The sequence below is a fragment of the Elephantulus edwardii genome, unplaced genomic scaffold, assembly GCF_000299155.1.
Source record: "Elephantulus edwardii isolate Elephantulus edwardi_28Jun2011 unplaced genomic scaffold, EleEdw1.0 scaffold00315, whole genome shotgun sequence".
Taxonomy (NCBI): Eukaryota; Metazoa; Chordata; class Mammalia; order Macroscelidea; family Macroscelididae; genus Elephantulus; species Elephantulus edwardii.
In genome coordinates this window covers 772,446-797,222 of record NW_006400065.1, presented here as the reverse complement: position 1 = coordinate 797,222, position 24,777 = coordinate 772,446, and the positions used below count along the sequence as shown (strand labels likewise).

General features: G+C 52.6%; 1 protein-coding gene across 1 annotated transcript in view; it reads right to left on the bottom strand.

Moving 5' to 3' along the window:
- Positions 1-4,906: 4,906 nt before the first annotated feature.
- Positions 4,907-24,777, bottom strand: part of CLPTM1 (cleft lip and palate associated transmembrane protein 1) — a 43,180-nt gene continuing 23,309 nt past the window's right edge. The window contains exons 6-14 of the mRNA XM_006901218.1: positions 13,595-13,680; positions 12,893-13,013; positions 12,179-12,423; positions 11,446-11,539; positions 9,716-9,906; positions 9,377-9,472; positions 9,026-9,161; positions 8,342-8,509; positions 4,907-5,638 (exon numbers count right to left, since the gene is read on the bottom strand). Of these exons, the coding sequence (XP_006901280.1) occupies positions 5,358-5,638; positions 8,342-8,509; positions 9,026-9,161; positions 9,377-9,472; positions 9,716-9,906; positions 11,446-11,539; positions 12,179-12,423; positions 12,893-13,013; positions 13,595-13,680 (1,418 nt within the window). The 3' untranslated portion in view covers positions 4,907-5,357. The remainder of the gene's footprint in view (positions 5,639-8,341; positions 8,510-9,025; positions 9,162-9,376; positions 9,473-9,715; positions 9,907-11,445; positions 11,540-12,178; positions 12,424-12,892; positions 13,014-13,594; positions 13,681-24,777) is intronic.

The following is a 24,777-nucleotide window of genomic DNA, read 5'->3' as shown; positions in this document are numbered from 1 at the left end:
TCCCCGGCGCCGCCGGCCTGCGCGCCCATTGGCCCTTGCCGCACCGTGACGTCACGACAGGGGAACGGGAAAACCCCCACGCGTCACGTGACTCCGGGGGCGGGGCTGGCCGGGAAGTGGAGGCCGGCCGCGCGGGAGGGGCCGGTAGGCGCTGCTGCCCATTGCTCTGGGCGAGACAACTGAGGTTTGCTCCCCCTTTGCCAATTTGTGCAAGATGAGAAACAAAACTGTCTCGGGGCAGGACTTACTACTGTTTTTAAGGACTAGAAGGGAAGCTTCACCCCTCAGTTCCTTCAGCTGTCAACTGGAGTTGATGCTGTTTAAGGAATTTTTAAAGCAGTTGGTTAGAACATCCGCTTCGAGATTTCGGTCCTGTCTCTTCTTGTATCTCCAGTACCTAGAACAGCGCCTGGCACATAGTCCGCACCCAGTAAATATTTATGGCACGAACAGATACATATTCTCTTTATTGCTTTGCGCCGGCCCCATTCGCCTTAAGTTCGTTCTTCCAGTTCTAAGGTTCAGAAGCCTAGTCTGGGAAGGCTAGGAGGACCAGTGTATCTCCAGGTCCGAACCAGCAGATCTGCGTGGTCTCCAGCCCTTCAAGATATGTAGATGGAGGCTGCGGCCGCAGAACCACTGCCAGCAGCACCAGGACCAGCCAACTTTTTCTTTAAGGACCAGAACAACTGTTTGAAGCTTTGGCGACCAGATGGTCCCAAATCTCCACTCTGCTACTCAATGCTGCCTCAGCACAAAACGAAACCCCCCACTGCTTTCAATGGATTCTGAGCCATATAGAGCTTCTGAAGCTGTACATTTTTGCACACTACCTCTTCAACGATTTTCAGTTAACAACCCAACACTTGATACACTGTAACACCAGAAACATCCTTTGAAAAATGAGTGGGACAGCATCTCAATGAAACATGACCTGCACAGTGGTAAGGAGGTGAGCTGCCAACCCAAGTGTGCAGTTAGAATCCACCAGTAGCTTCACTGGAAGAAGATGGGTGGTCTCTTCCTGTGTTATTTACAGCCTCTGAAAACCCACTGGAGGGTCAGCTGGGAGTAATTTCTGACTCAAAGACACAGAACATTAGGGAGTTCTGGCGCCCTAGACTCCAGGGAATTGCACTTCTAACTTAAGGGCAGTGCTTCTCAGGTGGATGGAATCCATTGTGGCTCCAAGGGAGAAAGAAGGGAAATCTCCTGAGTGATTTACAGCCCCTAGAAACCTGCTGGAGGGTCAGCTATGACTCAGTTCTGCCTCAGTAGTAATGAGCTTGACTGTTGTTTTTTTTTTAAATGTATATTGAAATTTGAATATCATAGACATTTCCCGAGTCATGAAATATATTCTTCCTTGTATTTTCCCCCAACCATGACAAATATTAAAACAAAGGGGAACCCCGCCCCCCAAAAAAAAACCACACCACAAACCAGTAGCAGGCAGGATCTGGCCTGCAGGCTATAAAACAGAATCAGACTATTTGAGGACCAAGAATTAAACTACTTCCGATTAAATCCCAGGTCTTGCTTGCCAGCTGTGTAACATCATGCAAGCAACTTCGCCTCTGTTTCCTCACTGGAAAAAGAACCAAAGTTAATATCCACTTGCTAGGGTGACTGACAAGAGAAAAATAGTACTAGCTGACACTTGCATGAAGCTTTTACATATGCCCAGCACTCGGTATCCTAAATATTTCACATGACCTTGGACAAATCTTTTCTCTGGGTCTGTTCGGGGGCTTTGGGGTAAGGAGCTGCGCTGCCAACTCAAAGCCCCTCAGTTCGAATCCACAAGCAGCTCAGAGGGAAAGGATGGACAATCTTCTCTCTTTTGACTTACTGCCTCTGAAAACCTCTTGGAGGGTCAGCTATGAGTCAGTTCTGACTCAATGGCATAGAACAATAACATCATTGCTATTAAGTAAATTTTGACTCACAGCAACTCTGTAGGACAGATTAACACTGCCCCAGAAGGGTTTTCAAGGCTATAAATCTGGATGGAAACCGACTGCTACATCTTTCTCCTGAGGCATGGCTGTTGGCTTTGAACCAACCACCTTTGAGTTAGCAGCTGAATACCTAAGCACTGCGCCACCAGGACTCCTTACTGATTCTCCTCGTGACACTTCATTGGATTTCCAAAGCTATAACTCCTTATGGGGGTTGGGACCTGTCTTTTCTCCCTTCAGTGCAGCTAGTGGATTCAAACCTCTGACTTTTCAGTTAGCTGTGTAACATGCAGCACACCAAGCCGCCCAGAGTTGTGTCAAAAGCAGGATTGACAGTTAACACACACCTAATGAGTGCCAAGCAGCATTTCAAGAGCTGGGGACACAGCACGGGACACAAGAAAGGAAATCCAAGTGAGGGGAGAGGAAGACAGAGATGCAAATACTGGCCTGGTGCAGAGGCTGTGATGTGATGCAAGAGTCAGGCAGGGCATGGGAACGAGTAAGGACACGATGTGAGCTGGAAAGACCAGGAAGGTGTGAGGGGACGTGGGGGGGGGGGTGTCTGAAGATGAGGCTCAAGAACAGTCAAGGCCCTGAGGTGGGAATGCATTTGGCATGTTCAAGGCCCAGCCAGGAGGCCTGGGGGCTAGAGAGGGATGAAGGGGAGCCTGAACAGCAGCATGAAAGGACTGGAGCTTAGCCTGTGACAGGAGGGATGAGGAATGGCTGTTATGGTTCCAAAGCCAGGCCCACATGCTTCTCTTCCACTCTAACAACGCTGAGCCTGGCAGCTGTTTGTTGAATGACTAAGGAACCGTATCGGAACTCGTTGGTTCTCAAGATTTCAGCAGAGGTCTGCAGCACAGAGCTGGGCTGGGGAGCGGCTCAGACAGTGTTTGCTGACTTGTGTGCCATGCTCTCTCTACCAGTCGGTTGGAATGTGGGCTCTGCAGAGGTCACACTGTCTGTGAGAGGAAATGCTACTATGGACCCGGAATGCTGGGGGCACAAAGTGACGACACAGCCTGGGTCTGCTCTTCCTGAATTCAGTTCAGGAGGGAGAAAGGTCTAGTCTTAGACAATGAAGACACATGGACAGGGCTGGGAGGAGGGGTCTCTGTCAGTCAGGGAGGGCTTCCTGGAGGAAGGCACACTGGAGCAAAGCAGGTCAAGAGGAGCTGTGTGTCCAGGGCCATGTCCCCCGTAAAGAGAACAGCACAGTGCAGAGGATGGAGGAAGGCAAGGAAAATGAGGTTCCGGGCTAAAGAGTGTCTCCTCCTCTTGGGGCCTCCGTCAGGGAGAGGCCAGGCTCTGCTCCCATGCGCACTGGGGAGCCATAGCAGGTTCAGATTTGCCTTTTGTCTCATCCTCCCATCCGGTGCTGGACTGGAGGCCATTAGGGTGGAACTTCCTCTGCAGGGACGCAGGGAGGAGCCTGGGGTGGGGACTCCACAGAGGGCGAGGAGGTGAGGTTCTTGCGCTTCAGTGAAGATGAGTGTCCAGTGTTTGGGGGTACAGTGCAGGCCAGGAGTGTGGGGGAAGGATGGTCAGAGAACTGACACGCTCTCAAGGGTCTGTATGGTCCTCCTGTCCAAGGGGTCGGTGTGGAGGGCAGGGGCCTAATAGCGGGACGTGGGAGCCCCAGAGAGCATGGAGCAGGGGCGGCCGGGAGCAGCCTGAAGCTGCAGTGAAGGGAGGAGGCTGAGGAGCGTGCTGGTCACGTGGAGTCCCACTCCTTGGGACCTTGTGAGCCCCTGCGGGCTGTGGCCTCACTCGGCCCTCCTCACTCTAATGTGGAGGACACCCCGTAAAAGGGTCAGTTTGGAACATGAGGTCCCAAGCCCTCGGAATACAGGGAAGCACAGACTGAGGTCTGCGTCTAGAAAATGGGAGACTCCTCCCAGCACCTATGATGGACACTTGGAACTTGACTGGTCCTGGGGGACATCAATGACACCACAATCTGCTCTGGGGACCTTCAAGGATGTGCCCATCACCCCAGAACTTGGGGAGATGCACACAGAACCCTGCTGGCTGCATGAGGCAGCCTGATGGGGGCCTGGAGACAGTCTTGCCTCATCAGGAAGTCTGGAGTGGATTCTGCTCTTGCCCTGGCATGAGGTCAGAGACAAATGTGGGTGCACGGGGAATTCTGAGCCCCGGCCATCCCCAGGGCAGGCAGCTGAAGACCAGTGTCCCCAGCCGTGAAACATTCATGAAAACAACAATCAAGAAATCAAATGTCGTACTGCAGTGGGCAGATGTGAGACCCAGGACTTCTTTAAAGTACTAAAGGCCAAGGGTGTCACCTTGAGGACTAAGGTGCGCCTGGTCTAAGCCATGGTATTTTCAATTGCCATATCTACATGTAAAAGTTGGAAGAGGAATACCCCAGATGAAGAACTGATATTTTGTACTGTGGTGGTGGCAAAGAATACTGAATAGACCATGGACTGCAAACTCCCCTCAACAAATCTGTCTCAGAAATTTAGTCAAAATCCTCCAGGTAAGTGAGGATGGTGCCACCTGGTCTCACACACTCTGCACACGTTATCAGGAGAGGCCGGTCCCTGGAGAAAGACATCAACAGAGGGTGAGAAAGCGGAAGACCCTCAATGAGACGGCGCCACAGAGGCAGCAACAATGAACCCTGCACCAGAGACTGGGAGATGAGGCCGAGGGATGAGGATGGGGCCGAGGTTTCGGGTCACACGCAGGGTCCTTACAGAGTTATACCTGACAGCATCTAACAACGAGGGTCCCTAGGAGCCTGCCAACTCGGTAACACCCAACAACAGATCTGTGAAGCGAGGCTGGTTATGAACTCCCTCGCGGGTGGTGGGAAGGGAAGGGAGGGGTTCACAAGGTGCCCTCCCCACCCAGGGATCAGCTGCTCTCCGGGAGGCACAGAGAGGAAGGAGGCATGAGGAGGAGGGAGAGTTTGCTGAGTTTAAGTTAAACACCCATATGAATTTATTAAATCCAGACTGTTAAAGGGTGGCGGTCTGGGAGGAGGGGCAGTTGGGGACAAGAGACAAGATGATGGATGGCCGTGTGTGTCCCCTACAGGGAGCCCTGGCCCCCCTCCCCCGCCCAGCCCACCTCCAGCGCAGCTGCCACGTCAGCTTCACCATGATTCCCGATGGTGCTGGGCTGGCAGGAGAGACGGCGAGAAACACAGGAACAGACGGACAGATGGCGCCTCCACACGCAACGTGCCTTGGCCGGCTGTGGCCCCACACACCACACGTTGGGCTCGGCCCGCGGGAGGCCTCCCACTGCCCCGGCCCGATCTGTCCAGGGAAGGGGTGACGGGGAGGCGGTGGGGGCCGGGGCCGGGGAGCAGGGCGGTGGTGGCCACCCGGAATTGGAGCTGCCGAGGACCAGGAGTGGCTAATCCTTTTTCTTGTCCTCTGCTGGCTTTGGAGGCGCGTCCTGGGGCTCGTCTGTGGAGCTGGCCTCCTGGGGGGCCGTGGCAGGCTCCTCCCCGCTGGTGGCGGTGGTGGCTGTGGTATCCATGGTGGGCGCAGGCGTGAGGGTCTCTGCTGCTGTCGGGGCCTCTGCCACGGGGGCAGCTGGGGTAGGGTCCTCTCCACTCATGCCAAACTCGTTCACTCGCGTGGGGTCGACGCGGTAGATCCACCGTTGGTAGAGGTAGATGAAGAAAACCACATCTGGGGATGAAATAAGGGAGGCTCCATGAGGGAAGGGGTCTCTTCTGGACTGAATCGTGTCCCCCAAAAAATATGCTCTATCCACTCTGACCTCTGTGCCCGAGGTTATCACCCCCTCTTTGCTACAGCTACAGTAACGAGTTAGGATGAGTAATGAGGTGGGTACTGAGCGTGCCTTGAGTCAGTTTCTTTCTCACTTCAAGAGGATCTAACAAGTAACCAGGGGTCGGGTGAATCTCAGACACATCAGACTGACCAGGAACTAATAGACACAAGGACCTTCTTCCAGAGCTGACGGAGACTCAAAGCCTCTGAATACAGGAGCCTCCTGGAGCTTTGGTAGCCTAGTGGGTAAGCAGTTGTCTTACCAACCCGAAGGGAGGCGGTCTGAATCCACTAGCTGATTCGCAGAAAGATGGGCAATCTCTTCCTGTGCAATTTTACAGCCTCTGAAAACCCAATGGAAGGTCCGCTATGAATCTGTTCTGACCCAACAGCAGTGAATGAGTGGATTTAGTGAGCCTCTAAAAGTGTGAGAAAAGAACCCTGTTCACAACAGCGACCCATCTGTGGAGGTTCTGTTATGGCAGCACTGAGACAAAATCTGATACCAGGAGGAGGGTACTGACCCAAGAGACGTCAAAAATGTGCAAATGGCTCTGGAACTGGGTACTGCTGAGCAGAGGCACTGACAGTGAAAGCCTGAAGGGGTTTGAAGGATCGGTAACAGAAAAAGCCGAGATGGTCTTGTAGATAACGCTGGTCGAATGGCAGATGCCTTACTGGCGAGGGCTCAGGAGGACGTGGGTGAGCAGAGCTGTAGAAAGGCTCTGTCACCTCAGAGAATACATATGATGCCAGTAACAGAGTGTTGTTAAAAACGTGGATGTTAAAGATGCTTCTGGTGAGGCTTTAAAAGGAAATGGTTATCGGATTGCTCTGGTGGCCTAGTGGCAAGAAGCTGCACTGCAATCCCGAAGGCATATGATTCAAATCCACCAGACGCAATCTCCTCCTGTGCCAGTCAGATCTGATTCGATGGTACACAACAAGAAAAAAAAGTGGTTTTCATGTAACTGGACAACGGAGGAAGGAGGTTGCTTTTAATACAAGTGGCAAAGAACTTGTATAAATTATGACAACCTGTTTGGTGGAAGGGAGAACTTCTATGTGGTAAACCTGGGAAGATGATGGTTTCTCTATGAGGCTTAAAATAAGAGGAAAGGGGTAAATTTAAAAAAAGAAACCATACATAAATACCTCAAGAGTTCTAGTGACAAGAAAACAGGAATGTTCACCAATAAGGTGGCTGAGTAAGTTTTTGTTAACGAGATTAAGCCTGTGACTGGTGAACCTTACCGACCACCAAGGCAGAAGAACCAGCCGTTCAGAGCGGGGGGGGGGGGGGGAAGCAGAGAGAGAGACAAAGGAAAGAATGGGGTCTCCCATCTGCCCCTTGGAATCCACAGAGAGGAAACAGGCCACAGAAGCCGTGTCTGCGGGATCGTCCTGGGAGGAGCTCTGAACGCAGAGCTGTTGGAAGGAGTGTGGGAAGCACATTCTCTCAGCGTCAGAGGGTGGTGGCGTGGCTGTCCCCTGGGTCTCCGAGGATGGAGACACAGCACTTCACATTCAGAGTCAGCTCTTCACCAGCGTGGTCTGGGAATGTCCACGGGTGCCAGGGAGCTGTCGCTGCTGCTCAAAACCGAGGGGGTCTGGGTTGCCACACTCAAGGGGCAGAATGGGGCTTGCTGGTGCTAAGGGAGGGCTGCTACCACCCAGATGCAAACTTGAGGGTGCAGAGCTTCGTTCATTATCCACAGGAGAATCCTGCACCCTGACCCTGCAGGGCACTGTCAAGAGGGTCTCTTGTTCTGCTGGGTCTGGGACCTGCTTAGTGCCCACGATCCCTTCTTTCCTTCTCCTTTTCTCCTATGTGTGATGGAAATGTGTTAGGATGAGTTAGGAGAAACAGAGAACCTGTATTCTTGATTTCACAGGTAAAGAAAAATTGTGCCCCAAGATGGAATATATCTGAAGTCTTTCCTTCATAGTTGATTTAAATGATTCTGAAGAGAAGATTTTGAATTTGGGGGTGAGATTCAAGACATCTGGGATGATGTGATGGGGTCGAGGTGTTTTGCATGTGAGAAGGATATACATTTTTTTGGGGGGGTTGCTAAATGCGGTGTACTGATGTGTGTCCTCCAATAATAGGCATTGCAGTTCCTAACCTGTATGCTTCTAGTTCTAATTCCTTTTGAGACCAAGTTGAGAAATCAACTAAGCATGATTTGTAGAGTATGTCTTAATTTAGTTCTTTTTGAGATAGGAGATTAAAACCAGCAAGTGAAAGAAGCAGAGTTGGGGGGGAAATAGAGGCCAAGACATGGGAAGCTGGTCAAGGAACCAGGAAGTAGAAGCTGAAGAGACAAGACTCCCCTAGAACTGACAGCGGAGAAAGCCGTCCCCCAGGGGCACGCTCTGAACTCGCACTGGAAGCCTCCCATAGAGTAAGAAAATACACTTGTCTGTTAAAACCACCTGTTCCTGGTATGTGTTACAGCAGCAGCTCAGCCAGATTAACCAGAACACACGATGGTCAGGCTGGGGTGCGGGTGGGCAGCCGACCCGGGTCTGACTGAGCTGAGTGTCCTTGGAGCCTCGCTCCGGTGAGGGCCTTGGCCACTGTCAGGGCCTTACCATCCCGCAGGCAGCCGATCCGGTACATCACAGGCATCTTGATGACAAAGGCGAACAGGTCATCGATGAAGGTGTTGAGGGCCTTGTAGGTGAGCATGCGCCAGGGCAGGTGGGCCACGGATTTGAGCTTGTAGTTGATGAAGAGCTGGGGTGTCATGGTGATGAAACCTGTGGGGCGAGAGCAGGTGGGAGTGGAAAGAAAGACGTGAGCAGATGGTGGCTCAGGTGGCCTGCAGCTGAGGGCTCGGCCACCTCGCCTCATCGCCTGTGCCTCCCACGCCTCTCATCTACCTGGCGCCAGTACACGGGCTTCCTTATCGCTGCTGGAATGTCCCATGCCGTCCTACCTCAGGGCCTTTGCACCTGCTCTGCTCTGCCATCATGTCTGGAGGCTCCCTCTTTGGCAGCATGGCCACCTTCCATCTCATTGCCCATTCCCCTGCTCTGTGATTTAGCCCCTATTCTGGGACACACTTGTCCTCTTGTCCACTGTCTGGGTCCCCCAGGATGAAGTGTTCTCTGAGGACAAGGACTGACAGTACTGCTTGCCTCCTCCTGGAAGCCCTCCTTGATTCTAAGGCTTTCCCTTGGGTTTGGATGTCACTGAGAGGGGATAGGTCTGCATCTCTGACTGGGACAAGCTGAGGTGATCCCTGGGGGCAGCCATGGAGCGGGGCTGCTCACCAAAGGTCAGCAGAAAGCCGTAGAGCATGCTGAGCACCCAGGAGTACCAGCCCTTGTGCTCCAGGTACAGGAGGCTGTAGACGGCGTAGCAGCCCAGCAGGGGGAAGAGGATCCATGACAGGTATCGGAACGCCATCTGTGGGGTCATGGGGCGGGCTGTATCCTGGTGCCACAGCCCCACCCTGCCCTGCCCACCCGGACCCGGCCTGGCAGGTCTGCCCAGGGGACTTTCCAGGTGACCTTGGGAACCCTGGGCTTGGCCGGGAGGACGTGCGGCAGGTGTGGGATCAGGGTACAGCGTGGCCATCAGCCAGGTCAAGCCCACCTTGGTAGTGGGCAGGGGACACTCACATCGTCATACACTTTGGTTGAGGACTCGACGTACGTGGACTTGTCCTTGAAGGTGGGGCGGGGGAAGATGCCCGCCAGCTTGTGCTCCCGGTCCAGCTGTGGACGGCACAGCGTCCTGTCAGTCCCTCCGCTGGCCCCGCCCCCCCACCCCCCCACACTGCCCCAGTGCTCCCAGTTCCCCTGCCCCACATGTGACCTGAAAAATCCCCTGATGTGAAAATCCCCCTTGGACAGGGAGGGCAGCGGGTGGCGGGAAAGCCCCAGTGCCCTGGCTCTAGCGTCCCCGCCGGGCCAGCACCTCCCCACCTGCTCCCCCCGAGCCAGCGGCAGGCAGCTCACCCGGACATCCATGACCTTGGTGATCTTCCACAGGTCGATGAGGACCCCAATGAAGACGCTGACCTGCACCACGAAGTTGGTCTCATTGTCCAGGATGTAGAGAAGGACTACGAGTGACTGGAAGACGCCGAAGAAGACTGAGCGCACAGACAGGCCCTCCAGTGACTGCCGGCTGTTCCAGAACTGGATGTCTGCGGGCAGGGCCGACTGGGGGTCAGTCTCCAGGCCCTCCCTCAGCCCCCAGTGCCTTCCTCACAGGCCAGGCTTGGGTGGGGTCCACCATGGGGTGGGGTGGCCCCCAGAGGAGTCTCCAGTTCACCTGGACAGGCAAGGGGCCCTGCAGCCCTCACAAGGCCTGAGCCCTTGCCTGACTGCCTTCGGTAGAGGGCTCAGTGGGAATTGTACCCACAGCACTGGGGACGAGGGCCATAAGTAGCCCCCTGCCCTGGAGTCGGTCACACAGGTGTGCGAGGCAGGCCAGGGCAGAAGCCAGGTCTATGGAACACTGGACTGAGGTGCCTGATCCCTCTGGGGTGGGAGGATCTGGGACTTCAGGAACACCTTCCCCAGCCCTCAGTACACACTCAGGGGGCAGACAAGTGCCCTGCACTGTGGTGTCTGATCTTGGAGCTCCCCTCAGACAGGGGCAGCACCCCCTTGCTGGGCCGAGTTCCCATCTGCTGAGTGGGGTGATAGCAAGCACAGCTCGTCAAGTGGTTAACAACGGGGCTGTGGGCATCCCACGAGGGTGACCTGCCACCATGTCAGTTCACAGAGGCAGGCACGGGCCCTGGACACACTGCTGGGCTTGACCTGCCCCTGTGCTGTGTGCCCAGGGCAAGTGGCCACACCACCCTGGGCCTTCATTCCTAATCTGGAATAAAGGGGTCTCAGCCGTCCCTGGTGCACATATCAGTGGGTGCTTCGCAGGACGGCATGTGTCCAGGGGAGCACTTAATACGCTGGCTAATGGCCTCATGAGGAGGTCCTGGCAGTGCCAACCATTAAGTGCTTGGCTGCTAATTACAAGGCTGGTGGTTCCAGTTCATCCAGGGGCACCTTAGGGAAAAAAAAACTTCCAAAAAGTCAGCCACGAAACCCCGTGGAGCGCACTTAGTTCTACGCGGACAGCCAGATGGCAAGTGACCCGACGGCAGCGCACGTGGTGTGTCGTGTGGGCCCCAGTGCCGTTAGTCCATCTAGAAGGCACCACCGACACCACCACTCCCGCCTCCTCCGCCCGCAGCTATATGGCAGCCAGCTGCCTCTCCACGCGGGAATCACTGGGGAGGCCGGCACAACTGTGTGGGCTGCGTAACTGTGGGTAAGCCCCCCAGCCCCTGGGTCCCCTCTGTCACTTCTAACTGGGGGTGACCTGTCCATGGGGTTATGAGCTACAGGTGTGTGGTCCTCAGAGCAGGACCTGGCCTGTGGCACGTCTGCCACAAACCCCAGCTGGCCGTGGTGACCAGGGGCCTCTTCTCCACCCTGAAGGCCTCTCAATAGGCGGCCTGCTGGGAAGGGCAGCAGGAGTGGCCGGGGCTTCCCTGCTCCGGCTCGGAGTTCCCCGGCCCCCCGGCTTCCTGGAGGGACTGCCCCCCCTCTGCCTCGCCCAGTGGGAGGGAGTTTCTGGACTGGGTGTCTTCCAGAGGGTGGGGCTTGGAGACCCCTGGCAGGGAGAGGACGCCAGGGAGGGAGGGAGGGTAAAGGAAGAGCAGCCCCAGCCATACCGTTCTTGAAGGCCAGGAACTCAAAGACGCTGTGGACAATGGAGACGATGATGGTAAGGGCCAGCAGGTAGGGGTTGGTCTCCAGGAGGGCCACCTGCATGGGCGGGGCACAGGAGAGGCCAGTGAGCACTTCCCACCTCTGTCACAGGCCCCAGACCCAGGGTGGTGGGGTGGGGTGGGGCGACACCAGTCAGAAAACAGCTCAGAGATGGACACATGGGACCAAAAAAGGGCAAGGGGAGACAGGGGGGCAGGTGAGAGACTGGGAGAGACAGGTGACAGAGATGAAGGGACAGGGTGCAGTGAGGAACAGAGGCTCAGCACAGAGGACAGGCGAGGTTGAGCCTCGATCCCACAGACACAGGTGAGGGGAGAGATGGAGCCACCAGATGCTATTTCAATGCACCGGAGAGTGGGCAGAGACACCCTGTCCGAGCCCACGTCCATGGAGGGGCTGATGGGGACTGGAGAGTGGGCAGAGACACCCTGTCCAAGCACACGTCCACGAACGAGCACACGTCCACGAACGAGGGGCTGAAGAGGAGCAGGGGTGCCCTGAAGACTGGTTCAACCACAGATGAGGAGGACAAAGGCCTCAGGCCCAGCATCCACTTCCTGGCTCCTGGGGGCCCTGGGGGCTGTGAAACCCCGGCCCCGGGAGTGCCTCTCAGGCACACTTCCCCTTCTCCCAGCCGGCGAGGTGCTGGGAAGCCCCAGGACGCCACGCGCGCACCTTCACGGAGTCCTGCTCCTCGTCCGACTGCTCGTACAGATCGTCGCTCAGGAAGTTCCAGGGCGACTTGGTGCTCTGCGCTGCGTAGAGCTGCCAGCGCCACAGCGAGAGCGGGCAGAAGGAGACGCGGAGCGGCAGGCTGGCCAGGCTCTCGTTGATGGGGTAGTAGTCCTTCTGCAGGTTCCAGTAGTCGTTGAAGTAAATGATGGGGTAGTAGTCACCACTCACAGCATCGAACTTCACGTCTGCGGCCAGAGAGGAGGCTCAGCCTGGCTGGAGGCCACTGCGTCCTCGAGGGGGGACATCCCAGGCCTCCGAGGATCCCAACATCTACTGGGATGTGGCAAGCACTTGGACAGACACAAGGGGACGAGGAGCACACTATGAATGGACCCTCACAGGAATCCTCAGCAGAGGAGCCCAGGGGGCGGGGGCTGGGGAGAACCTGACTCCCAGCCCAACCCTGACCAAGGCCACCCAGAGGCCACAGCTTATGGAAGCAGCCAGAAACCTGGATCTTTAAGTGACGTCCCAATTTCAAGATTTGTGAAGTGTCTTTGGTAAATGTTTTTGGAAAGAGGCTTGTCCGGGGGTTCAGTGAGAAGAGTCCAGCCCTGGGTGGGTGGTCTGGGCCCCAGAGGGTGCGAGGGGATCAGAGGAAGCAGAGCAGGTGGCGGGAAGGGGCGGATGCGCAGCAGTGGCTCTCGGGCTTACACTGGTCCAGAGGAGGGGGCACGCTGCCCTTCACCCAGGGCGTGTGGTCGTCTACAATGTTGATGGTGATGTTGGGGTGCCAGTGGGAGATGACCTCCACAGGCCCGTAGTCCTCGGCCCTCTGTAAGGAGAGTGAGGGGCTCAGAATAAGTCAGAATGCCTGGTGGGTGCCAGTCTCCAAGCCTTCCTCCTGGGATGCCCACAGCAACGGAAGCGCAGAGTGGCCACCAGCGACTGTCGGCTGACCCGAGCTGAGCCCTTCCCAGAATGCACCTCCCAGGATGCATCCTCCGAGGGGACCTTCTCCCCTCGTTTCATAGAGAACATTGCCGCCCTCAGGGGGAGTGGGGCCTGGATGGTGTGGTGGGCTGCAAACTCTATGACCAGTGAGGAGGGGGCATTCCAGTTTGGCTTGACCTCCGTAGGGGAGAAGGCGGAGACAGGAAGCCTCCGCCCCCACCACAGGCTCCTATCCCAGGCCCTGGCTGCCTGGGAGACCAGAGGTAACTTCTCCCTATACTCCGGCTCCCTCAGCTCAAAAAGGGCCAGTGGGAGGATGAGGGTTCACGTCCACACTGGACATCACAGATGCTTTCACTGCACCCTACCCAGGACGTGCGCCAGCCCTGCGGTAGCTCGACACTCTAACTCTGGGTCCCAGGGCTAGGCCGCCCCTACACCTCCCGGCCCTCGCAGGCCTACCTTGATCATTTCTGGGTCTGCCTCTGTCTCTCCTGTCAGCAGGTTCTTAGTTTTCTGGAACCGTCTGCGCTTGTATTTGTTGATCACTGTCAGGGAAGGGTGAGAAGGAGACGTCAGGAGCCCCTGGGACTGACCAGAGGTCCAGATCTTCCCCCAAGGCCTGCTCTTGGGGCTCCAGATTCCACTCCTCTACATCCAACAGACAGTGAAGTCGGACATTCAGCCCCAGGTCCAGTCCAGCCCCACCTTCCCCATGCTCACGAGGACATTGCTGGAGACACTGGACAAGGCCCCTCATGTGAGGCCGCCACACAGCTGTCCGTGGAGGCTCACGTGTGTCTGTGATGCTTCCAGACCAAGACAGATGACCAGGATGACCATTGGCCATCTACTTCCAAAAGTCCGCCAGTGCCAACCTTACAGATCCCAAAGAGCTGACCTGCCATCGACTGTGGGCCAGCATCGGAGCACCTTGGTCTGTTGTACGAGATTCTGAGGATTCAGAGGCTGACGTGACAGCAGCTGAAACCCCAACACCTGCCGAATTACTGAGTCAGCGTCTTTCTGCTTCAGAAGTGTATTCCCTTCCACCTGCCCAGCCTGTGCCCGCCCTAATCCGGCGGGCGGCATGCCAGTCATGTGGCTGCGTCCTGGTGCCTGTGGTCACTTCTTCACCGGTAGTCGGCTCAGTGTGCTCCAGGACCTCTCCCCACACACCAGCCATTAGCTCCAGGAAACCAGGAGTCTCACCATGTCACCCTTGTCGGTGGCACCCCCGCTGCCCTCGACAGGATGTGTGTCATGGCTGCAGGCCCCACCGACACCCCCACCTCCTGCCCTCAGCACACTCATCTCCTCCCCTCAAATGTGAGAGCTTGAAGCTTCTCATGTGAAGCTGTCTCCCTTCTCCTCCTTCAAGTAAACGTTCATTAAACGTCCCTCTTCCACGTGCGGACCTAAGCACCTTAATGGAGGGAGTCATCCACCTGCTTTCTCCACAACACGTGTCACAGTTCAAATGAACTTGGTCTTTGGTTTGCTGTCTGCAGGGCTTGCTGCAATCCTGAGAGTGGCAGGCGTACAAGAACCTAAACTATGCACACCCATGTTTACTGCTGCTTTGTTCACAATAGCAAAGAGTTGGAAATAACCCAAGTGCCCATCAACAAATGAATGGATAGGGAAGCTGTGGTATAGTCACACAATGGAATACTATGCTGCACTGAAAAACAACTCATGAAATATTATACAAAATGAGTGACCCTAGAGAACATTGTGCTGAGTGAAATATCTCAGTCACAAAAAGACAAATACTGCATAGTGCCACTGTCAGAAAACAGGACTGACATCGGGGTTGGGGGAAACTAAGAAAAGAGGGGATCCATAATGTACATGGCATTGAAACAGATGAGGGAGAGAACTGTATAAAAAGAATGTATATTAGATATCATTGGTGTGACTTGAGTCCAGAGTAAGAGCTGCATAGTAAACCGGTGGTGACGGGGGAGACTGTATAACAATGGAAGAAATTTTTCCCCACAGAAAAAGGACAACTGGGGGGTAGGGAGGACAGGGAGGAAAATGTGCAACAATGAATGCATGCAAATCCAAGTTCTTTATAAACTTACAATAAAATCTCAATTAAAAAAAAAGAACCTAAACTAAAACTTAACTAACCTTAAACCTAAAGAGAGGTAAAGAACCTCTGCTGACTGTTCAGAGATGTGGGGCTGCCTGAGTGTGGAGGACTCTGGGGCTGACTCCCAAGCCAAGAGCTGGCGGCACTTCCTCTCAAAGGCCAGGCCTGCAGTCACAGTTGGGCCACGCTGGGCCCCGGGAGAGATGGCGCGCTGGCTGAGGGAGTGGCCCGAGCCCCCACTCCCGGCTCTGCCTCGCACGGCTGAGGGACGCAGGGTAAACAGTATCACTGCCCTGGTTTCTAGTCCCTCATCTGCTGAAGCACTGCTAAGAGGTCTGTTGGAATCTCTACAGAACCCAGCCAGCTGGTGGAGCATCCCTGTCTCTCTGGCACAGACTCAGGGCCAGTGCCTCACCCACCCAGGACAAGGCTCAGGCACGCCACGCTCATGTAAAAGCCACTCCAGGGATTTGGTTCTCTAACCTGGGCCTGCTGCTCTTATGTTGGCAACATCGTCTCATGATCTCCACTATTCATAATGCACATGGTCTGTGGCCTAGGGGAACAGAAACACCCAGGGGTGGGCAGGCTGGAGAACATCAGGGGACCCATTCCGGGGAGAGGCAGGAGGCACAGCTGTGCGGGGCGCGGCTCCAGAGGGTGGCAGGTGGCGGAGAGAATGCTCTGCAACTTGGCGGGGCCCAGCTGGGACTCCAAGAAGAGGCTGGCAGTGAGGGGATAAGGGGCCCGCTCCGTGGTGGTCGAACCTGGTTACAGTGGAAATGAGCCTAGGAAGCCAACACAGACTGGGAGTTTAAGACACTCCTGGGGTTGCAAAGATTCAGCACAGACAAAACTAAAAAATAATTTAAGGGGAGCTCTGGTGGCCTAGTGGCAAGGAGCTGCAACTACAATCCCAGAGGTGAACGGTTCGAATCCACCAGATGCTCTGCCGGGGAAGGAGGGACAATCTCCTCCTGTACCAGTCAGATCTGATTTGATGGTACACACACAAAAATAATAATAATAAAAAAAAATTAAAAATATCCCATTCATGGCTTTTCATGCATGTGGAAATGCTAGTACACTGAGTTCAGTGGAACACAGGAGTCAAATGAATGTCTGTCTCTCTCTTTGTTAACTTGGTAACCGTGGCTCTGTGCTATCATCAGTAGTGGTGTCCTGAAGGGGGACTGCCCTTCCTCCAAAGTGCTGCCCCTTACGAGGGGGGACGCCACTGGGGACACAGGAGCCCTTCTCACTTCACACGCTCCTTCTCTGCCTGGGAGCCAGGGGTGATCCTGAGCTCTAAAGCCCCCACTGCTAGCTACGTCTGGACAAGCCTGGTGCAGATTCTGACCACGCTGATGGCTGTCACCTTCACCCACAACACAGTCTCTCTTACCCTTATCTGTCAAAGTGTGGTTACACTGCTGTGTTCCCTACACTCCCAAGCCCTGGGCAACCACTGGTCTACTTCTCTCTAAGGATTTTCCCAAGGAGCCTCGGTGGTGCGGACAATTAACCATATGGCTGCTGACGAAAAGGCTGGCAGTTCAGACCCACCACTGGGTTCAGACCCAGTGGCTCTGTGGGAAGATGTGGAGATCTGTCTGCTCCTATAATGATTACAATTTAGAAAACCCTACGGGGCTGTTCTTCTCTGTCACATGGGGACCAATGAGCCTGAATGGACTCAATGACACAAAACTACAGCATGGATTTGCCTCTTCTGGCCATTTCTCGTCAATGGACTCGTGCTCTCTTTTCCTCTGTGTGTCTCTCTCTCTCTCTCTCACACACACACACACACACACACACACACTCTCTCTCTCTTTTTTTCTCTCTGAAATGGATCAGGTATAAACTGAAGATTGTTGTCAACAGGCCATCCAGCTAGGTCACATTCTGGGTGACCTCTGAGGTGCCCAGCTCATCCCACCCAAACTTGGGACAAGTCCCACCTGCAAGAAGGTCTCTGTGGGGATGGCCAAGTACCTGCCATGTCCTCCACTCACTCCTGCGGGGACCCAGCCGTGCAGGTTCCATTACCCAGACGTCAACGGGGCCTCCTGTGGAACACGCTTGTTCAGGACACAGTTTCGAGATGCCAGGCTACTTTTCAAACTCAATTCTGGGGCTCCACCAAGGCAGTTAGCCTTTGTTTCATCCACTGCAGATGGCATTATTTCTTTTTTTAAAGTTAGCACTCTTTAGAATATTTTTTCACTGAACACGGTATGAAAAGGAAGCAAAAACGACTGCGCTTCTCAGAGGACATAGAAAAATCCCAAAGGTTCTACAAGGGAGCTGCCAGAATAAATGAATCCAGCGCAGTGGCAGGGCTCGGGGTCAACACACACAAGTCGGTGGGTCTCCAAAGAGCAGCAATGAGCAAGCAGAAAAGGAAACGGAAGAAACCTCACCACTTACAACAGCACCTAGAAGACTAAGTAGCCTGAGGATATCTAACCAAGAAGGGAAAACAGCTATGCACAGAAAATCTTAAACCATTACTGAGAGAAATGAAAGGAGCTAGAGCGACAGGCGGGCCGCTGTGCTGGGGGACTGGAAGGTTGAGCGCCCAGCCCACCACTGCTGCACAAGTTCCAACTCCCCGTGGCCCTCCACTGCGTTTCCAATGCTGGAACTCTTAGCAGGAGACGCTATCTTTTCCTCCACGAGTAGGGGGTGGATTTGAACTGCTTACCTTTTGGTTAATAGCGCAATATGTTAAGCATACGCAATCAGGGTTCCTTACATTAACCAACACAATCTAGAAATTCAACACAATCTCCATAAAAATCCCAATAACCTTAAAAAGAAGCATGATCCTTATCTTGATTCCATGCATCAAAATTAACCCAAAATGGATTAAAGATCTAGATGTAAAACCTAAAATGACAAATATCTTAGAAGAAAGAAAAAATAGAAGTAGATGTCCCTCTAAAACTACTACCAGGAAGTGAATTCCTGTTCACCGGGACACTCCCCCGGGTTTCTAGGCTTTACGTCTTTACAGGAAAAGATCTTTCTTCCTCAGTAGCTGGTAGATTCAAACCACTGACCTTCTGGTTAGCAGGGTAATGTGTAATACTCCATACCATCAGAACTCCTTGAAGTAAACTTAGGCCCCCCCGCAAATTATGGCACAGTCTGCAAAGTCACAAACAGATATGGGGACACTTGTTCCAAACATGTCCCTCAAAACTTAAGAGAACCTACAGACTGGGGGGAGAGGAAGAACTGGCAACAATTTTCTGACATATCTGATAAGGGACTAATTTCCAAAATTTATTAAAAAAGTCAACACTTCAACAACAAAAAAGATAAATGATCCAATTACAAAAATGGGAAAAGGATGCATCACCAGAGGACATTCAAGAAGCCAACAAATACATGAAGAGAAACTCACCAGCCTTAGCCACTGACCCAACCAAAGGCCACGGCTGTCCAGCCGGCTCACCAGCACCCTCCTCGGGGTTTTACTGCTGAGGTATCAGCTCCCTGATGCAATAATAACAATGATAAAACAAAAAAGGAAACAACAAATGCTAGTCAAGTTGTGAAGTGACTGGAATTCTCAGACACACCTGGTGTAATCGGTAGAACCACTATGGAAAATGACACGGTGTTTCCTTAAAAAGTGACAGACAAATAGAAACATCATCTAGTCTAGCAATCTCGTTGTTGATGACTGTCGCTGAGTCGAACACAACGCATAGCCACCCTATGAACAAAAGACCTGAACCCTGTTCTAGAACTATTGTTGTTTCTCTAAGTTCATAGAGTTTCCAGAGGCAGGTTGTTTAGGAAGTGGATGCCACTCCTGCTTCTATCTCGCTCCTCAGTATATATCCTAGGGAAATAAGAGTCAGCAAAGAAACAGATTTCAATTGCTTGCTATGCCTCTGAAAATTAAGATAGTAAAGAGGGATGACAGTAGATAAAACGATGCCAGCGAGCTGAGGCACTGGAGAAGAGCAGTGACCGTGCCACGGACTGCTAGCAGAACAAACAAGCTGTGGTGTCAAGGTTTATTGTTCAAACGGCTTTCCTCGTCACTGACTCTGACTCTGCCATGTGGCTGGGCAGGAATGTGTGAAAAGGGTGTGTTAAGCTATCCACAGAGGGACCGGCTAGGCTAATTTCATCACTCAAGTGAACAGAATCAGAGGAAGATTTAGGGAATCGCACCACCAATGAAGAAGCAGAGAATGCTGAGTGCTTGTCTGTTGGGGCCAACGACTTCTGCACTGCTCAGACCCAGGTCTACAGGAGAACCAGCCGCCATGGCCACAGCAGAGAACCGGAGCCAGAAGCCTCGGCCCAGGTGTGTTGGAGGAGGTAACACGGGCTACCGCCACAGGCTGAAGCTGGGGAGTCTGTGAGCACATTTCAGCAGCTGTCCTGAGTTGCCATCCTGAGAAAATGTATCCTATTAGCATCCTGAATAAACCTCATAATTGTGAGCATGATTCTGTGTGGTCTGTGAAGCTACTGCAACAGATTCTGGACCCAGTCAGGCAGTTAAGATCATTGCTGGAGTTGGTAGAAAGAGGTGCGGGTGTGTGGGGGAAGTGACTTCAGGGGGATCGGGTTTTTGTGTCAAGGATGGTTGTTGAGAAGGAAGTTACCCCTCGTGGAGTTAGTAAGAGGTCAGATATGGATGTTCCCATGTGCTCCGCACACAGCCCTTGCTCCTTTTACACAAGCCCGCTTGGAGGAAGTGCGATGGGGGTGATCCTGAGAGGCAAGGACAGTGACATTTTCTCTTATCCTTTGGGCATGCTGTCAGAAGGTGCCAGTCCTAGGAAAAGGACAGTATGCTAGGAAAGGCAGAGGGTCAGGGAAAGGGAGCGGTGGTTGTTTTCCTTGTGAAAGCAAAGAAAAATTTAGTTTAACTAGTTCACAGCTTTAGTTTGCTTGGCTCCACAGTCAACACTCTTGGCACCAGCAGCCAGGAAATTAAAAGGTGCATTGCCATGGGAAAAGTCTGCTGTTAGGGACCTCTCCAAAGTGCTGAAGAGCAATGGTGTTTCTCTGGAAACTAAGGTGCGTCTGATATAGGCCATGGTCTTCGCAATCACTTGTTATGCATCAGAGAGTTGAACAATGACCAAGGACAGAAGGAGAATTGATGCCTTTGAGCTGTGGTGCTGGGGAAGAGTATTGAGAATACCATGGACTGCTAGGAAAACAAATAGATTCATCCTGGAAAGGGTTAAACTGGGCGGCTTTTTGGAGGCAAGGATTCTGAGGCTCCGTCTAACATACTCTGGACATGTTGTGAGGAGAGACTGGTCCTTGGAGAAGGACATCATGCTGGGAAGGGTGGAGGGACAGCGCAGGAGAGGAAGGCCCTCTATGAGGTGGATTGATTAGGTGACTGAGGTTATTGGGATGGGAGTGTCAGAGACAGTGCGACTGGCAGAAGAAAGAGCAGGGTTTAGGGCTGTTGTGCACAGGGTCGCTATGAGTCGCATGCGACTCGATGGCACATGACAACAACAGTAACCAATGTGGGCTCTGAGCATTATACTCTTTTAAGATCAATCTGTATAGACTGAAATGGGCAAGAGGAATTTGAAAGAGTAGCTAGGAACCTTAGGCAGCAGGGAGTTTATGCCAATTAAGTAGGAACAACTCATAAAAGGAGAGTAAGAATGGTCACACAATCTTGAATGTAATCAGTATTACTGAATTTTCCATGCGGAAACTGTTGAACTGGTGTTAAGTTCCTATGTGCATGTTCTCTACACCAACAATCCGATCAGTTACCTTTTCTAGAAAATTCCCATAGTCTTCTTTTGAAACAGAAAAGCCAACCCTCAAATTTATATGGGATGGCAAGGGGCCCCAATCAGCTGAAGCAATCTTGAAGGTTAACGTGGGAGGACTCACACTTCCTGATTTCAGAAGAAGCAGAGAGACCTGATCCACACAAGCAAAGCATTTCTGTCTGCCCGAGTCACAGTAAACCAAGCAGATGGATTCTATCCAACTCCACAGCATGTTTGGAATAGTCTGAATAAAACAGCTAGGTGGAGTACACACAATGTGTGCTGGCGGGACCAGGGCTCTTGGAAGAAGCCAGTCTTCTGATCACTGAAAATCAGGGTTGTGGAGAGGTCCCCAAGTGCTTATTGGGGGACCTTGAGCTCAAGAGAAAGGCCCCAAGAGGCAAGACAGCAAAAAGCAGACAGCTGACAAACTCTGAGAATGTGGGACATGAATGGTGAAAGAACCACTTTCACCACTGATTAATCACTATTCTATTCCAGTGTTTTTGATGGTGGTCAGAGGCGTTGCTGAGTTGGTTCCAAGTTACAGTGGCTGTGAAGAACGGTGCAGTGGAGGTACCTGGCTTCCTTGCACTTCACGATGGAGAGAGAATCCCAGCATCAGCCCACAGCTGACTCCTATGAGATGGAGGTCAGGCATACCTGCTTCTTTCAGCCTGTCCTCTATCCTGACACTAGCTGTCCCTCCCATGGCAGCCTCTCTGCTGGCCTTGACTGCAAGGGCCATAGAGAACTCACTGCTGCCTTGGGAAGCCCTCCTCCCTCCTTTCCAAAGGTGCCCAGCTTTCTTGCTCTGTGGGTGAGAAGCTTGAAGGTCTTCTAATTCAGCCTCTGTTACCATCTGTTGCTCTTCCCTGTCATCTCCATATACAGCTCCTTCCTGGATCTAGGAGGTTTCAAGCGCAGGGACTTTGAGATGCACTTCGCCTTCTTCTCTCCTTCCTGATGGTAGTCAGATCCCTGTTCCCATTCCTTTTAGCCACTATAATGGCTCAGTTTAAGTTAACAGGACAGCAAAACTATCTATCCCTTCCTTAGGGTACCAGACATATTTATATAGTCCCTCTGGCGGCCTAATGGTAAGAACCTGCGCTGCAATCCCAAAGGCATGCAGTTCAAATCCACTAGCTGCTCTGTAGGAGAAGGATGGGCAATCTCCTCCATGGGATTACTGCCTCTGAAAACCTGCTGGAAGGGGAGCTCTGGTGGCCTAGTGGTAAGGAGCTGCAACTACAATCCCAGAGTTCAAATCCACCAGATGCTCTGCCAGGGAAAGAGGGACAATCTCCTCCTGTACCAGTCAGATCTGATTTGATGGTACACTCACACAAAAATAATAATAAAAAAAAAGAAAGAAAAACTGCTGGAGGGTCAGCTACAGGTCAGTTCCAACTCGATGGCACACACCACTAGCCCCCAACCCCCCTACAGGGTATTTGCAACATCAACAAACTATCCAGTCTTCTTGTTGGGCCACAAGAACCCTACGTGCATAGTTCTAGGTCAGCAAAAGAGAGGAAGACCCCCGAGGAGATGGACTGACATGGTGACTGCAGCAATGGGCTCAAGTGTATCAGTGATGATGAGGACGGCTCTGGATAGGACAGGGTTCAGGTCTGTTGTTCACAGAGTCACTATGAATTGTACTCAACTCGATGGCCCTGGAGCCCCCATTGCAGTCACCATGTCAGTTCACCTCAGTGAAGGTCTTCCTCTCTTTTGCTGACGCTCCACTTTGCCAAGCAAGAGGTCCTTTCCCAGAGCCTAGACTCTCCTGAGAACATGTCCACAGCATGTGAGAGAAAGTCTTGCCATTCTCACTTCCAAGAAGCATCCTGGCTGTACTTACAGCAAAGGCGTTGATTCTTTGGTCTTCTCTATCCACTCACTGCCCCAGTTTTTACCCACATACAATGTAAATGAGAATAACACAGCTCAGGTCAGATGCACCTTAAGCCTTAAAGGGACATCTTTGGTTTTTTTTTTTAAAACAAAAAAAGAGATCTTTAGCAGTGATTTGCCCAACGTAATACTACGTATGGACTGTTCTTTAAATGACCCACTTATGATACATTCTTGAACGACAGTCTTTTGGAGTAGAAAATCCACAGGTAATGTCTGTGTGAGGGTTTATTTTGTGTCAGCTGGATGAGGCTATAGTTTCCAATGGTTTGGCTAAACACTAGTTTAGTTAGTATGGAGGAGTAATCAAATTAATCAAATTAACAAAACACACGGCGAAGATGCTGGCTAGGGATGTCCCCACGTGCGTCAGGGCAGAGCTGTGAGCCACTATGAGGCATCAGGATTGAAGGAAGACATGAGGCATCTGCTGCAGAAGGTCAAGGACTGCAGTCTTCAATATAGACTGACGCTCAACATCAAGAAAACAAAGATTCTCATCACTGGGCCAACTGGCAGCATCTGATGAAGAGATTGAGATTGTTAATAGCTTCAGCTTGCTTGGCTCCACAATCAACACTCTTGGTACCAGTAGCCAGGAAATCAAAAGACAAATTGCATTGGGAGTCTGCTCTCAGGAACCTCACCAGACTACTGAAGAGTAATGATGTCAGTGTAGAGACTAAGATGTGCCTGAGCCAGGCCATGGTCTTCACAATCACTTGCTATGCATCAGAGAGCTGTTCAATGACTAAGGATGACAGAAGAAGAATTGATGCCTTTGAGCTGTGGTGCTGGAGAATAATATTGAATATATCATGGACTGCTGGGAGAACAAACAGGTTTATCCTGGAGAGGGTGAAACCAGGCTTCTTGGAGGCAAGGATTCTGAAGCTTCATCTGACATACTTTGAACATGTTGCAAGGAAGGACCAGTCCTAGGAGAGCAACATCATGTTTGGAAGGGTGGAGGGACAGAGCAAGAGAGGAAGACCCTGGATGAGATGGACTGACTTAGTGACTGGGCTAATGGGGGTAGGTGTGTCAGAGACAATTAGGTTGGCTCAAGACAGAGCAGGGTTCAGAGCTGTCGCACAGGTCACTCACTATAAATCACAAGCCACTCAATAGCACATCACCACCACCATCATCACCACACTCAGGGACTCTTCATGGAGCGGTTAATGAAGTTAATCAGTTAGCCCTGGGTAAGGCGGATTACATCCAGCCACAAAATGTAATGGAACATTATCATCAATTCCTGCAAGTTCAAGCCAACTCATACCAAGCCCATTTATGTCAGAATCGAACTGGGCTCCACAGGGGTTTCAGTGGCTCATTTTTGTGAGGGGGACCACTGGGTCATTTTACTGAGGCACTTCTGCGCAGACTTAAACTACCAACCTATCAATTAGCACCCAAGGACATTAGCTGTTTGTATCACCCAGGGGACTCTGTAATGTAATTACTTTACATCTAATGCAATCCAGTGCAATCATCTTCTATCATGCAATCGAAGGCAAGGCAATCGGTCAGCTGAGGCGTCCCCGGGGACATAGAAACACACACTCACTGCTTAACGAGCGGATTCCAACTCAGAGCGACCCTCCATCAGGCTTCCGAGGCTGTGAATCCTAACGGCAGGGGACTGGCCACCTTCCTCCTGAGCTACCAGGTATAAGGGGGCTTAAGCCTAACTGATTCTGAGGTTTAAAGACCAGAACAGACACAGTGGCTTGCACGCACAGGGGAAGGCAGGTGACGCCTGGGGATCATCTTCAGGTCCAGGAATAATAAAGCTGGTGACCCCAGGGAGAAAAGCTTCAGACGGAAATGAC